The sequence below is a fragment of the Phodopus roborovskii genome, unplaced genomic scaffold (assembly GCF_943737965.1).
Source record: "Phodopus roborovskii unplaced genomic scaffold, PHOROB, whole genome shotgun sequence".
NCBI lineage: Eukaryota > Metazoa > Chordata > Mammalia > Rodentia > Cricetidae > Phodopus > Phodopus roborovskii.
In genome coordinates, this window is record NW_026126517.1 from 50,692,801 (window position 1) to 50,709,422 (window position 16,622).

General features: G+C 37.0%; 1 protein-coding gene across 1 annotated transcript in view; it reads left to right on the forward strand.

The window, feature by feature from the left end:
• Window positions 1–16,622, forward strand: part of Myo5a (myosin VA) — a 148,170-nt gene that overhangs the window by 61,154 nt on the left and 70,394 nt on the right. Inside the window, exons 6-13 of the mRNA XM_051197955.1 lie at window positions 1,152–1,295; window positions 5,510–5,591; window positions 6,089–6,196; window positions 8,211–8,317; window positions 10,601–10,866; window positions 11,572–11,653; window positions 14,106–14,246; window positions 15,646–15,771. Of these exons, the coding sequence (XP_051053912.1) occupies window positions 1,152–1,295; window positions 5,510–5,591; window positions 6,089–6,196; window positions 8,211–8,317; window positions 10,601–10,866; window positions 11,572–11,653; window positions 14,106–14,246; window positions 15,646–15,771 (1,056 nt within the window). The remainder of the gene's footprint in view (window positions 1–1,151; window positions 1,296–5,509; window positions 5,592–6,088; window positions 6,197–8,210; window positions 8,318–10,600; window positions 10,867–11,571; window positions 11,654–14,105; window positions 14,247–15,645; window positions 15,772–16,622) is intronic.

Here is a 16,622-nt window from a genome sequence, read left to right on the forward strand (position 1 = left end):
TGCCTGTAATCCTAGCACTCTACAGGTAGAGGCAGGAGGATCAGGAGTTCAAGATCATCCTCAGCTATATAACAAGTTCAGGATGAACCTGGACTTCATGAGATGTTTTTAAAATAAACAAACAAAAACAACCCCCAAGCAGTAACAGCAAACAACTGGGGTCTGCCATGGTGGCTCATGGATAAAGTGCAAATCAGATTTTAGGTCCTAAATTCCTACATTGAAAAGCTGGATTTGGTGACCTGCCTGTAATCTTAGCCCTTAGGAGGTAGAGACAGGATCCCTAAGGCAAGCTGGGTAGTTAGACAAGCTGAATTATCAGCCTTGGGTTCTGTGAGAACCCCTGCCTCAGTAAATAAAGTGGACAGTGGTCAAGGAAGACACCTAGTATTAACCTCTGGGCTTCATGCACACATGTACAGTAGAACTGTGCATGTGTACTTGTACATAATATATATATATATGTGTGTGTGTGTGTGTGTCACACACACACACACATTCACATTATATACACAAGAAAGCTCCATTTTTTACTTCTGGTTTCTGAAAATGGCATTCAAATTGTGTGAGTAAAGCCAGGCATGTTGACACATGCCTGTAACTCCTGCACTTGGGAAGGAGGAGTTTAAAGGCAACCTCAGCTTTATAAGGCGCTCATGGCTAGCCTGGGATAAGTGAGATTCTTCTCAAATGTCAATCAATAGAATGAATAATGCTAAGACTCTGCTAATAAGCAGTTCCACTTGACCTCTGTTGCTATAGGATAATATGATAGAACTGTGTAGTTCTAAAGAGACCATTTACACCAAACCAGCATTTCTAGGGAAGTTTTCCTTTTTCTTAGTGATTTCATTTAAGACAGTCTTCTGAATCTTTGATGACTAATGACAAAATGGTGTATGAAAATCTCATCACTGCTATATTAGTCCTGCTACTTTTGACATTAATTCCTGTGAAATGACAAGACTAAGAAAAACTATTGGCGTCTACTTGTGCAGTGGAGGCAAAGCAGACCCTTATGCTGTCTACAAGGAGAGAATCAGTTTTCATATTAAAAACTAAGAGTTATATTGACTCCTTCTCTCTCTGAGTAATCTTTGTAAATGACGTACATTACCCTTCTAAAATCTTGTTTCTCCCTTGCTTCTTAGTCAATTGGAAATGCTAAAACAACCAGGAATGATAATAGCAGCCGATTTGGGAAATATATTGAAATCGGTTTTGATAAGAGATACCGAATCATCGGTGCCAACATGAGAACTTACCTTTTAGAGAAATCCAGAGTGGTATTCCAGGTAAGCTGGATGTGCACACACATTCAAATACTTGTGTTGGATTTTTTGATTACTGTGTAATTACTGTTATGTGAACTTTTCTTGGGGAGATGGCAACAAGCACCCCAAAGGAGGCACCACTGACAGAATAAAGTAACTATTTTATGGAAGTCCAGTATGATGAACCAGTGAGTTTATAGGTTTATTTACAGAGCATGGTTTACCCGAGAGCAGCTGCATCTCTATGAAGTCACATCCCATCAAGGATGACAAGCCCATGGAAGCTATATCCTACAGCCTCCCTTTCAGTTAACCTTTCATATTTTATATATTCTAGCATCTCCCAAGATGCTGGAGTGGACACAGCAGAAAGGAATTTCTGCAATCCTAGCTGAAGTTCCTGTGACCCCACTTTCCTCTTTGTACTAGGGTGTATCACAGATTCATCACCATTGCTTTAGACCTGGCTACAACTTTGGGGTTCTGTTCGATTCATTCCCATAGTTACAAGAGCCAACATAATCTCCTTTTCAAGATGGTGGTCATTTTATACCCAAGGGAAAGGCCATCCTACAACAATTATAGAGCCCTTGCTTTTTAGTATGATATACTTCATTTCTCAGTATTCTTGAGCATATTCTCACAGTATTACTACTACAAATCACACTTGGATAGGAACATGTAAAATGGAGCCTGTCAGAGGTAGAAGACTACTTTAAACTAATAGTAATTGAGAGTGGGCACTGATTTAGACTTACTGTTTCATATTTTAGTAACTTTTTAAGATAATAGATTTCACTATGGCATCCATGTATATAATTGTTGTTCCTAGCTCCATGCCACTCCTCTGCTCTCTGCTGTCCTTACTTTCTTTTGCTGGTCTGCTTCTTCTCCCATACAATGTCCTCATGCTTTCATTTATATACATGTATGTATGCATATCCATCTAACGATATCTTAAAGCTAGGTTCTGCATGAGAAGGAAAAGCATGTTTTACCTTTCTCTACTTTATGACTTCTTGTTTACTCCCGCCCTTGCTGTGGATATCATTCCTCATCCCAGTCTCTATTCTCCTTTCATGTTGTGTGTTCATGTCCTTTCATATGTGTGTGTGTGCTGTACATTTATTTATGTTTAAATCTAGAGTCTGCATGTAAAAGGAAACATGTAGTGTTTTTCTTTCTGAGTCTGGTGTTTGACGTTTTCTTACAGTTGCTTGTTGAAAAGCTTAGTTAAAAGGAGGCATTATTTAGTCTTGTCTCTCATATTTTTCAATTGGCAAAGAAAGCATTGATCTTAGTCTTCAAAGAATTAATTTGAACTCAGGCCAAGAAAAACAAAATATCCCTGTCTTCCTTACTTCTTTTTAATTCTTAGGATATAGCAATTTTTTTTTTAGTAGAAAAATGATGTTACCTGAGAAATTGAAACGGGGGAGTCTCTTTGAGTTCTTAGTTTATTAATAAAATAATTTAAAATGTATTCAGAGACTTGAGGATAATTTTGCTAAAGTGTGAAAGTAAAACAACAATTAAGGATAGCTCAAAAATCCCAGCAGCCACCAGGAAAAGGGAAGTCAGAGAAAAATTAGGCCTTTTAAGCTAGATGTGGAGATCAGGCAGGTCTAGAATATCAGGAAAAACATGCTTAGGAATGCTGAGGCTTACCTGAGTCCAGAGGTACCCAGTTTCAGGCCCTCATACCCTAGAACAAAGGATTGCAAAGGGACACATGGTTAGAAAAGAAATAGCTCATTAAGAAAGGAAAGGTATCCAAGGAATGGGAGTGAGCTAATGAGCTAAGGAAAGAGCCCAGCAAGTACTGAGCCATGTGGCCCAGATTTATTATAGACTATTTATACAGTACTGGTTCCAAGTTTGAATAGGCAGGTAGGCAGGGCTTCTAGTGAACATGCTCTTTAGAAGAAAGCCAGTTAGGAAGGGCTTCTAGCCTTGTTCTGCAGACTGACATTCCTCCAGTTAACTCTGATGCTTCAGCCCAGTCCCTGCTCTCCTACCACAGTAAGAGCTAAAGAAAGCTGCCATAGCCCAGCTGTAAACTGCCATCAAACTACATTTGCAAGTTCTTACAGAATTTTTGTTAGCACTTGTATTGTTCCTTTCTGATAGAAAGACATGTGGCAGCACTTTGTGGGAACATTAGGGAATATAATTACATCAGAAAATGTCAGTATGTAGCTCCTGGTGATCCACTGCATACCTCATCCTGAGACCCAGAGCATCAGTGGCCCATGTACGGGATGCCATAACTAAAGTTCAACTACTCCACATGGCAGGATCCAATCTTCTGTTGCCAAAGTCTGTTGTGGCTTTGAAATTGTCTTGTACACACCAAGAGGCATGAATTGGGGAAGACAGGGACCCCAAGTTTGACTTTGGGATTGTACCTGATTAAATATTTAATCCTAAACTATAATACTTGATATGTATAAACTTAAAATATAGCATTTGATATGTATAGTACAGCAATAACCACCTTCCTTTTAACTTACAAATAACACTGTTATTCCACACATTAACACTTATATAAGATTTTTTAAAAATAGTCTATAGTGAGAAGAAAGAATGAGAGAAACATAAATCGGTTAAGTTCTCGTAGAAATGTGTAAGAATGTGGGACTGGAGAAATGACTCAGAAGTTAAGAGAGGACCTGAGTTCAAATCCCAGTGCCTATATAGTGGCTAACAACTGTATGTAATTCTAGTCCCAGGGAATTCAACACACTTTTCTGACCTCTGCACACACTGCACACATGTGGTACACAGACATACACGTGGGCAAAATACCTGTGTACATAAAATAAAAATTAGTCTTTAAAAAAAAAAGCACAAATTTGTAGGACTGTGAGCAAAGGTAACATAGATAGGAAATTGACCTTGGTCAGTAAGTATGTTGACCAGTGGCTAAGACTGTATAGTGAATAATTTGGTAAAGCTTAATCCTTGTCTTATCAATAGGTGTGGTTGTAAGTCTAGCTGTTCCCCAGTCTCCTGGAGTATAGAACACTGAGAATATTTGTTGCATTAAATGAATCATAGTCAAAATAGGTATCCTGAGTATTAGCTGGCCCATACAAAGATGACCAGTGTCTCTGCAGGCCCCTGCTTTTCTAGTCTCTGTGTGCTGAGCCTCCTGATCTCTTGTCTATCTTTCTTGTGATCAGTTATGTTTGTTCAGTCTCCTGTGTCCCTACAATAGGCATTGACCCCTTTAGGCTTCAGAACCCCCCTTAACTTTGTTAACACTAATCTTTATTCAGATGGATATGCTCCAAAATCTAAGAATATGTTGATTGGATTTTAGTATTCAGATTTGTACATACAGTAATTTTTGCAACTGTAGTCTCAGTGTGTATGTGGGAAAAAAACTAAGGAAATACTAAAAATTGACCTTACATTATAAATTATTTTTTGTTTTATCAAATTATAGTTAATAGAAAAGTACATTTTATATATAATCTATGTTAGTACAAAGTATACAATATATGAATCTATATAGAGAGAATAGAGTACATTTGTGGATTTGTTACAGTCATAAGAGGTATCATCTCCACAGCATGGCAAAGATGAGATTATACTTTTAGTCAAAATATTAGGGATACCACAAATCCAGAGTTATTAGTGATGAGCCTTACAAAAAAATTATTTTAGTATTCCCAAAATCACTGATGGCTAATGATTGTGGCCAACTATCAAGCCATTCACTAATTCAGAAAGCATCACCAAGCCAGGCACAGTGATACAAGCTCTCTGGAGGCTGAATCAGGAGACATACAAGGCCTGCCAAATCAATTCAGGGCCAGACAAGATGTTCAGTGAGACTATCTCAAAATAAAAAGTCAAAATGGACTTGAGATATGGTGCAGTGATAAGAACACTTGCTTAGCATGTCTAAGGCCTTGTGTTTAGTTTAAATGCTAAAAAGCCTCAAAACCCTTGCTAGCTGCTATTTTATATTGAATATGACTAACATATTTATACTTACTTACATTTAATTTTTCAAGAGACAGGGCCTCATTGTTTACCCAGCCTGGCTTCAAGTCTCAAGTCTCAAGCCATCTTCCTACTTAGTATATATAGTCTAAATCGTAAGGTTTAATTATTTAAATCACTATTAGAAAATGTGGGGATTTACTGAGATGGTTAAATATTAACATTATATGTTATAGCATGTTTTCCTGAGTTTTATATTAAGAGCTCTTCTTATTTCAAAGGCAGAAGAGGAGAGAAACTACCATATCTTCTACCAGCTCTGTGCTTCAGCAAAGTTGCCTGAATTTAAAATGCTGCGATTAGGTACGGACATGACACTAGATTTATTGTGTTGTGTTATTTTCTGTTAAGTTCTGAGTTATCAAGCTTGTCAAAAAGTATTTTACTTCATACTAAAATATTTATAAATAAAATGGTTCTTGAAGGTCTGCAGCTGGCTTTAGAGCAGGCCATGGGTTGGGTGAGTGGCTCTATCAGGGACAGGGCTGCCTGTGGCGTTTAAGGTAGGTAAGGTTCAGGATTTAAGGTAGACGTGGTTCAGGATTCCAGCCTCTCTGCTTTTATACGTGTTTGAAAACTGCTTTGATGAAAGAGTTTGAGGGAAAATGTTCTAGCATTTTGTTTGGAATTAGACCCAAAGAAAAGTATAATTTATTTTACCAACTAATATAAATCTACAAACATTTATATACATCAATCAGTATATATCAATGTGCCATTACTGCCTGTAATTCAGCATGTTTGTGGAAGTCCAAGCTTTTTCTCATAGACTAAAAACCTTTTACCTTCCCTCACTGCAGGAAATGCAGATAGTTTTCACTACACGAAGCAAGGAGGCAGCCCTATGATTGAAGGAGTGGATGATGCGAAGGAGATGGCACACACCAGGCAGGCCTGCACTCTACTGGGTAATGTCATTTCATTCTTTAACTCTCATAAACGCTGGTCATTTTGACTCAAGTAGCCTTTGTTTGGAATAGGTTGTGTTAACTGGTAAACAGTGCTGGGAGATTTCACATGTATGGGACCTGTTTAGACAAATGGGCATGAGGTTTCTTAGAATGGTTCTAAAATTAGATAGTGCTAACAGTTGCTCAGCCTTGGGAATTTACTGAAGATTATTGAATTACACTTTAAAAATGTATTTCAGCACCACGGGAGACAAGATTAACTTTTAGCTCAAATTTTTACAAAAGTCTAGGGTTTGAAACTCAGTGAAGTAGGTTTTTGTATAAGCTCACGGTTTGTGGATTTTGTTTGTTGGTTGTTGGGGTTCTTTTGTTTTTTTCTGTTGGTAAGTTTTAGAGAGGTCTAGAACTTTCTATCTTCCTGCCTCAGCCTTTTGAGTACTGGGATGGAGGGCATGTGTTGCGATGCCCAGTGCAGGGTTTTGCTCTTGTTTTTTTTTTTTCTTGTATTTTCAGGGTATATTGTAGCTAAGAAGCATAACTAAGTTGAAATGGTGACAGAGAACATATATTCTAATGTTTTCTTTTTGTTATTTTTTGATAAAGGAATTTTAAAATCTCTTGTTTGGGAATTTCACACATGACCTGGTGTTACTCCAATGTTTTTTTAAAAATGGATACATTGTTCCTTCTGTGATTTGAAAGTGTTAAGTCCACATATTAATCTATTAATACTTAGAGCTATACAACTTTTAAAGGTGTCCCCCCTTCTTTTAATAAAATCTCAGAAAAGAAGTAACTCAAATATCATATTTTGGTCCTGAACCACTGTAGGACTTGTTAAAAATGTAGACTCCCATACTACTTCACAAAGCTGTGGATTCGGGATGTACATTTTAGCAAGGCCTGCCAGTGATCCACAAACATAGTAAGAGAACACTGCTGTACTTAAAATTTTTAAAAGGCCAGTACAGTGCTGGGTGTGGTAGCAGGTGCTTTTAATTCCAGCACTAAAAAGGCAGAGGCAGGGGCAGAGGCAGGAGAATCTCTGAGTTCACAGCCAGCCTGGTCTACAGAGTGAGTTTCATGACAGCTAGGATTATACAGAGAGACCCTGTCTCAAAAAAAAAAAAAAAAGAAAGAAAGAAAGAAAGAAAAGAAAAAAGAAAGGAAGAAAGGAAGAAAGAGGAAAGAAAGGAAAGGAAAAAAAGGAAAGGAAAAGGAAGACAGATCATTATGTAATGTAGAGAGAGGATAGCAAAAACTATCCACGAAAAGGTAAATTCTCAATTGCCTTATAGAAAAACGTTTTGAAAATAATTTTACTTATAGAATTAATGCTCTGGAACTTATTTTCTTCACTGAAAAAAAAAAATGAAATCAGATCTTGTAAAAGTCAGAAAGTATCCAACTTTCTAATCTCATCACTTAGGTCCTGTTCCAATGCTGTGTTTTGACTTTCATAAACTTAGAATAGAAAACCATCTGAATACTTTTAATCTTGGGATCTCTTTGATTTCTAATTAATCTATACTTAGAAGTAATTCAGCTTAAATCAGCATTATTGGGCAATAACATTCAATTGGAGTAGGGATAAAAAGCAATAATAATAATAAAATACTTATATATCTAGGATGTGACAATAATAATCATTTTTTAAAATATCTAATGTATTCCAGGTATACTCTATGTACCATCTCATTTAATGTTGCAAACACTCTTTAGAGAATTATCTCCTTATTGCAAGTGAGAAAACCAAAGCATGGACGGATGAAGTTACCTTAGGTGGCAGGTTGATAACAGTGGTAGAGCATGAGACCGGATCAGACACATTCCACAACCCTAATTGGCAAACTGCCTAGTGTGTTACTGTCAACAAAAGTATTGCTATATGTGACTATGTATATAATGTGCACATCTGGCAAGATTTAAGAATACTAGACTTAAAGAATTCTCTTATAATTACTTTGTTGCTATTCTGCCATAAATTGCTTATTTATTTGCTATATTCCAGGAATTAGTGAATCTTATCAAATGGGAATTTTTCGAATACTTGCTGGCATCCTTCACTTAGGCAATGTTGGATTTGCGTCTCGAGATTCAGACAGCTGCACAATACCTGTAAGTTCACAACAAGCTTGATATGATGGCAGACTATCTGTTAGTTGTTTTACTGCTGGGGATAGAACCTAGAGCTTTGTACATGTTAGGCAAGAACTGTATTTGTGACATGCCCCATGTGGGTGGGGCTTTTTGAACATGGTTCTGGGGACCAGATTTGCACTTTACCTAAAATGCCATCACTCTAGATATATAGTAGATTTATTTATTAGTTATTCTATATACTTGTGCACACACATAAGAACACAATTACAAAATTCTGTGTGTGTGCAGAGGCCAGAAGAGGACATTGGATCGCTCAGAGTTACAGGATTAGCTTGCCACTTGGGTGCTGGAAACCAAACTCTAGTCCTGATAATTGTGAAGAAAGCACTTGTAACTGCTGACCTATCTCTCCAGCCCGTGTGTGTGTGTGTGTGTGTGTGTGTGTGTGTGTGTGTGTGTGTGTGTGTATGTGGCCTCAAATTTGTGACAAGCCTCCTTCCTGAGTGCTGGAATTACAGGTATGCATAATTTTACCTAGCACCAGTTTGTTTGTTTTTCCTCCAAAAGCAACTTTATTGAGATATTTACCACCAACAGTACATTGTTGTGAGTGTGCTCATAGACATATGTGACCATCACCACAGTGGGTTTAAAATACTTTTCAAAACAAAGCCTGGACCTGTTACCTGTTGCCAACCCATGTTCAGATCTCCACTCAAACTATCATGAGTTGTTGCTTCTATAGTTATGTATTCTGAACACTAATATAAATTGAATATGTGTCCTTTCAAAGTTTATCCATACTGTAGCACATATCATTCCTTCAACATCCGTAGTTGTTGTTAGTCAAGATACTGATTTGTATTTGAAGTGATTACTTTCAGGGAAGGGTTGCTTGACTGGGAAGGGTCCATAGAAGGCATCAGGAAATTCAGGTTTTAATGGCACTACTAATGTAAACTAGCCATGTGATTGTTGTCAAGTTGTTTGTTCTTTTGGATCTCAGTTCCTCATTTTTCAATGAGAGATAATGTGTACCCTGCCCATTCTCCAGTAATGTTGTCAGATACACTTGATGCATATAGAAGATAGGGGGAAATAAAACACTGGTGTGGACTGAACAGGACAGGTATTTCTCAAACAACCATTCATATAAGGTCCACAGAAGACATGTAAGGGATTCAGGGATATGTAAAGAATTAAAGAATTAAAGAATTCTTATCCCAAAAGTCCCTCAAATGATATCAGACTGTCTACTTCAAACCTGAAGATAAAGGTCAACCATGGTCTTTATGGCTTCATTTTATGCATTTTCTGCTGTACTTAGCTTCAGTCCCTCCTCTTGCTAGTTTAGTTTCCCTCCTACTATAGAATTTTTTTCCTCCTGATGTTCCCCTCAACTTAGACAACTTTCCTCTTCTTCTTGACCAAGAATTACCTGTTATTCTTTCACAACCCAATCTATGGTCTAAGGTAATTGTCTCTTGCCTTGCTGGATAGAGCAAATTTCTCTTGTGTGAACTCAACACAGTATCCGTCTCATTAGAGTGTTTCATGGTTTGAGCCGCAATCATTAGTATCTACTTCCACTGAAGACTGCACACACTCATTGGGAAGAGGCTGTCTCAGTTACTTTTCCATTGCTGTGATAAGACTCCCTGAATAAGGCAACTATTGAAGAGATAAATTTTGAGGCTTACAGTTTCAGAGAGTGATCCCATAACCATCACAGCAAGGAACATGGCAGCAGGCAGACAGGTGTGGCCCTAAGGCAGTAGCTGCGAGATTATATCTTGAACCACAAGCATAGGATAGAGACAGAGACACTGGGAGTGGTATGGGCTTTTCAGACTTCAAACCCTGCTCCCAGTGATATACCTCCTTAAAGGCCGCACCTCCCAATCCTTCCCAAACATTCCCAGCAACTGGTGTCCAAATATTGAGATACATGAGCAGTTGGTGGCCATTCTCATTCAAATCTTTTTGTTTACTGGTAAATATTTGTTGACCAGCTGACTGATTTCAGACTGAGTGATTGAATGGGTCCTAAGAGAGATACAGACAAATCTATGAAGAACCAAGAAAGTTTGTTGTTGTTGTTTCAAACGAGCTATAAAAGAGATCGCAAAGTGACATTCAGATGCTGGGTTATGAATGCTTCTGATTATCTCACTGATGAGGTGTGAGTGATGGTGATGTCCCTATGACAGAGATATTGCCGAATTTTGCTACTTCCTTTTTCAGAACTTATTCTTTGATTGATCTGGCCATAGGCAATAACACATTCTATTTTGGCAGCCCAAGCACGAGCCACTTATCATCTTCTGTGACCTCATGGGTGTGGATTATGAAGAGATGTGTCACTGGCTCTGCCACCGAAAGTTGGCTACTGCCACAGAGACATATATCAAGCCCATCTCCAAGCTGCAGGCCACAAATGCACGAGATGCTTTAGCAAAGCACATCTATGCAAAACTCTTTAGCTGGATTGTAGACCATGTCAACCAGGCTCTCCATTCTGCTGTCAAGCAGCACTCTTTCATTGGTGTGCTGGATATTTATGGGTAAGTGCATTTGGCTCTAACCTGCTGGAAAGCAGTTGTTTGTTGGGAATGTTTTGTGTCTCTGAGCACTATTTAATTTTAATTTCTACTGGAAAAGAAAGGAAATCCTAGTTATGACCATTCAGAAGTGTCTTTGATGATGGAGATATAATGATACTAAAACAAACCTTAAACACTGCTTAAATAAAAATTAGCTCAATTCCAGCCAGAGCCTACTTACGAAGCTAATAGGTAGAATTAATTGGTTTCAGACTCTCATATGATAAATTATTAAATTTCTAAAACTATAATCTCTAGCTGCCTTCTCTATTCACACTTGAGTAATTATTGAAACTTCTTGGGCAGCTAATTTTTCACTCTCTGGTTCAGTTTCTTGGAAGAGCCTATAACATTACTATTTCTATCATCTGTCTCTGGGTGCAATGTTGATAGTATAAACTGAGAGGAACTGTAGCCTTAGTGTAGTTGCACTAGGGTGAATGCACCTCAAACACCCAAAGCTGCACATCCGCATAGGGCCTTTCAAGGGAAACTTGGTCTCAGCTGATACTCATCATTCTCTGTCTTTCCAAAAAACTTTGATCTGATGTGTAAAGAACTGTGGTAGTGTCAAGGAACTTCCCATTTTCTCTCCCAAGTACGCATATTTTGAATATTTTTAAAAGCTAACCTTTTTCTTCCCACCTTCCTTTTTTGGTGTTACAGATTTGAAACATTTGAGATAAATAGTTTTGAACAGTTCTGCATAAATTATGCAAATGAAAAACTACAGCAACAATTCAACATGGTAAGAATTTTCTTTCTTGTATAAAAATTCTGCTATAAATTTTTCCTTTGAATTCTTAGTCTTTGTTAGGAGCTTTGCTTGTGAAGTAAACTCTTGAACTATAATTGTTATGTGGGGTTTAGAATAGTGAAACTGCCAGGGAACTGAGTATTAAAAATTGATATAACATTAAAAAAATGTCAGTTATCCCTTATCTAGAATAATGAACATTTGGGACAGGAAATGTTTGTCAGTTACCCCTTATCCAGAATAATGAACATTTGGGACAGATACTTTGAATGAGAGATGGAAGCAATGGGTCAGGCACTAACATCGAGTCCTTCTGCTTGCTGTTTGGACGCCTGCAATATGTGGAGTTACAGCTACCTTAACCACCATTTACTATGTTAGCAAGATGTGGGGATTTCACAAATTCTCTTTTCAGTGGGCTAAATTCTTCACTGAGGCAATGGCGCTGTGCATATTTTGGGAGTGGCCCATATTGGCTTTGAGCTAACCTTCTGCCTCTGCATTCTAAGTACAGGATTACAGACTTGCCACCACCATACCACCCACTTTAACCCAAGTGGATTTTTTTTTCTTTGCCTGAAATGAATGATAAATTTCCCTCAAAATAATCTGTACATAAATTGCCATAATAGTATAAAACTTTAAAATATGCTTGAAAAACATCCTTTTTATTTTCAGAGAGACCAAAGATGATTATATTAGGTAATTTTTTTGCATAGAGGCAGATTGGGACTAAAGTTTTAAGCTTTTAGAGTGTTTGATGTTGTCAAGTATTATAAGTACTTTGATAAACAAACCATCTTTGCTTAGCAAGTAAAGCTGTTTGATACAGTAAAATAATGTAAAAGTGATCTTAAAAACGCTAAGGTTTTCCATACTAATAGGATCAGTTTTTCACCACTTATGGATAGTTGTAAGCTACATGTGAATTCTGGGAACTGAACCCAGGCCCTTTGCAGGAGCAACAAGTGCTCTTAAATGCTGAGCCATCACTGCAACCCCCAAATCCTTAGTTCATAATGGTACCCTGCTTACCCCTTTATCAATTAAAAAGAACAGAAGAAAGTTTTAGAATTATATTATATGGGTGGTCTTTTTGACCAAGGATTATTCCTGCAAACGAACTAAGATGATATTGTCATAAGTGTAAAATAGAGTGGGAAAGTTCCAAGTGCACAAAGAGTGTGTGTACGTGCATGCGTGCGTGTGGGTATCAGAAATCTGTGTCACCTTTGAGTTCTAAAACTTGGAGTCCTAGGAAATAAGTATTGTTAGGTCACATTCACAAAAAGCTACCTTTTCTAGAAGAATAAATAGCAAGAAAGAGTGAGCCAAAGGATCTGGAAGAAATAGTAAAGAAAAATTTAAAACACAGTAGTGGTGATTAGCATCTGTAAAGACTAGAAGCTGTGTTGTCAGCCACTTTGCCTGGAGTAGCAGGCTGAAGCAGAGGCAATGGTTTGATTGCTCTGCCCACCTGGAACAGTTTAGCTTCTGTTAATATTCAGAACTTAATCACAAGCTCTTCTACAAGGAAGTCTACCAGATCATCCATATCCCTCCTTTGTAATATCATTAGCATTTGTAATTTTATTCTTTGTGACTATTGGATTTCTCCCAGCTCTCTCCCAGTTCACAAGTGCAACGTCCATGTCTGTGTTGTTGACCACACACAGTGGCTGACACATAGTATAGACTAAATATATAAACTCATTAAAGAGTGAGTGGAGATAAGAAACAGTAGTGTGCATGATTCCTGGAGCCTTTACTAGAGGACTCAGTTGACTGGTAGTGTTTGTAGCTGCTTGCAGTATTCAGTGTACATTCCAGAAATGTGAGAAGAATAATCAAGGTAGATATACAAGGACATCTGTCATTTAACTTTGAGGCAGGGAAAAATCAATTTTTTACATTGGAATCACTGCCCAGCTGTTGAGTAATATGGAAGGTGTTTGTTCTACATAGCTGGTCAGTGCCAACTGAGGCAGCCCTGTATTAGCAGTTCAGGGAAAATATATGATACAACTTGGGAAATGTGGATAACAAAACCAGAAGGACTATTGAATTTTTCTGCTATTTAAATCAATTATAAGCATAAGTGTGGTGATATGTGCCTGTAATCCCAGCAGTTGGGAGACTGAGACAGTGTACAAATTCAAAGCTGGCCTGTGCTACATAGAGAGTCTTAGGCTAACCTGGTCTACATATCAAGACCCTGCCCCAAACATAACAAATATATTAAAAATTACATGCTTAGGTTTATTTGTTCATGATGAATACTTATGGCTGAGGTTTGCTGTACATGATTTCAGTCACACTTCATGATGCTGCATGGCTGGAAGCCATGAGCTATCTCGTTATGCTGGTTTCTTCAGTATTCTATAGACATGTGCTTCTTGATTACATTCTTTATGATAATGAGTGCCATTTTTTTCCATTTCAGCATGTCTTCAAATTGGAGCAGGAGGAATATATGAAGGAACAAATTCCGTGGACACTCATAGATTTCTATGATAATCAACCTTGTATCAATCTTATAGAATCTAAAATGGGCATTCTAGATTTGCTGGATGAGGAATGTAAGGTGATTATGATTTTTCTGGAGTACTTAAGCCTGTTAAAATAGGTGCATCAAGGCTACATTACAAGTGGGTGCAAGCAGAGACTCTTCAGTATGACGAGATGCTATTGTGACAAGTCAGGGGTCACTCATTCTGAAGAAACACCAGACACTAGACCCCAAAGGTTCCTTTTAATTTGTCTATTTTTAATGCCTTTTGTTCAGCAATAGGTCATATTGAAAGAAATATACGAAATTGCGCAAAATTATTTTGAATTATAGTTCTAAATAGCTGTAAGATTTGAATATTTGCTAATTGTTCTTTGTTACTAACATAAATAATAGTCTTTAACATTTATAGATGTAGCGTGTTAGATCACTGGATCCTTCGCTTTATTATTGAATAATAATTTTTTCTTAATCTTCTTTTAGTTTATTTACAATAAGTCACAACCAATCATGTGTTGGCCCTCATACGGAGCCATACTTAGTGTGTTATGAATATATGTAGGGCTGCTGAGATGATACCATGGGTAAAAATGCTTGCCATATAGGTCTCACAACCTGAATTCCATCCCCAGATTCAACAGTGTAAGGGTATGACATGCACTTGCCCTCAAATACACACAAAAAATAATTTTAATAAATTAAAAACTGTTTTTACAAAAGAATTCATATGATAGAAAATATTCATTCTTACTTGATATTAAACATATGAAAGCAAAGTAAAAATTGTATCCTGAGGTTACTTTAAATTTGGTACCTTTCTTTTGTTGAAGTTAACGTTACATGTATATATTTGATGAAGGGTGCCAACTTATACAATATATTTTAGAGGAAAACAGAATCACAAACATGTATGCCTTTTGATCTGGGAGTTTAGTCTATGAGTATACTTGCAAATATAATAAAGGTATGCATGTGTAATAGGAATGTGGCAGTTGTAACAACAAAAAGTTAGGAACAACCTAGACCATAAATAAGAGGGGAAAAATGTAAGGAGTATATAGAATGATCCCATTAAGTACATAAAAACAACAACAACAACAAAATAGTTTCTAGAAATGGCAAGGAGAGACTATCAGTTCATACTTTTCTGGATTAAGTTAATATTTCACTGTGTATAAATGTTACCTACATTTAACAACAAAAAAGTATGCATAATAGTTGTATTTCATTTTTAAGTTGTAAAGCCTTTACTGTGTTAAAACATTAAATATTGATTTGATGACTCCTAGTATTTGATCACTAATGTACGGTGTCACCCTAAGGAAGGCCTCAGCCATGCCTTCATTGGTGATTCACTTGTGCTAATGAGAAGGAAGAACAAATTCTCAACTTGAACATTGGAGCTGGCCTCTTGTTGCTGATTTGCAGAAGACCCTTAGTACTCAGTCATTTCTTTTTCTTTTTTCTTCCCAAGATGCCTAAAGGCACTGATGATACATGGGCCCAAAAGTTGTACAACACACATTTGAACAAATGTGCCCTCTTTGAGAAGCCCCGTATGTCAAACAAAGCCTTTATCATCAAACATTTTGCTGACAAAGTAAGGAAACTTTCTTTTTTCCTTTTTAATGCCTTATATTAAATTATAATAAAAATCAGTAGCCAAGTATTGGCTTTTCTTTACAGTGCTTGCTTTCTTTAAGGTCATTTCAGGAAAATAAATCTTCAGTGCTGGCTTCTTGTTTTTTGTCGAACTTTAACTTCAGTTGGATTATATATTAAATAAATACAGGTCAAAAGTCTTTTGTCTGATATTTTGAAATCCAAAAAACTGAAAACCACAAGTGTTTTTAAATCTTATTTAGCAGCCTGATCTCTGACTTGAACTAGTATGTGGTATATTTGTAATTTTAAGCCAAATTATGATGGACACATGTTTAAGTATGTAAATATTAATGTTTATGTAACATATGGTATAGGAAACTTTATTAAACTTTTCTGGTATTTAAAGTGGTGTGTATACATACTATATCTCTAAATACATACAAAATTTTAAAATTCTAAACATTTCACAGGCTTCAAAATGGAGACTAGATATTTGTCACCTTCTGTAAAAACATGATATGTTTTTCACAAGTTCTATAGTTCATTTAGCAAATTAGGGATCCTGTGACTAGTTTACATTTCAAGGAAGTTGTAGGATAGGCTGTGTTGTGAGGTTTCTAGAAGCCTCTTTATGAACAGAGTTCTCTGATTATCTAGTCTTGGCTTGAAACCTGAGAACGACTAAGGTGACCTGAGAAGTATAGAATGTAGGGGCAAATGGCTGAAGTTGTGGGGTTTTAGAAGAAAAGGAATTAATTTTCAAATCATCCTGTTTTACCAAATTATACAACATTCTTCCATCTTCTTCCTCCATCATCATCTCCTCATCTCTTCCCATACTCTCTC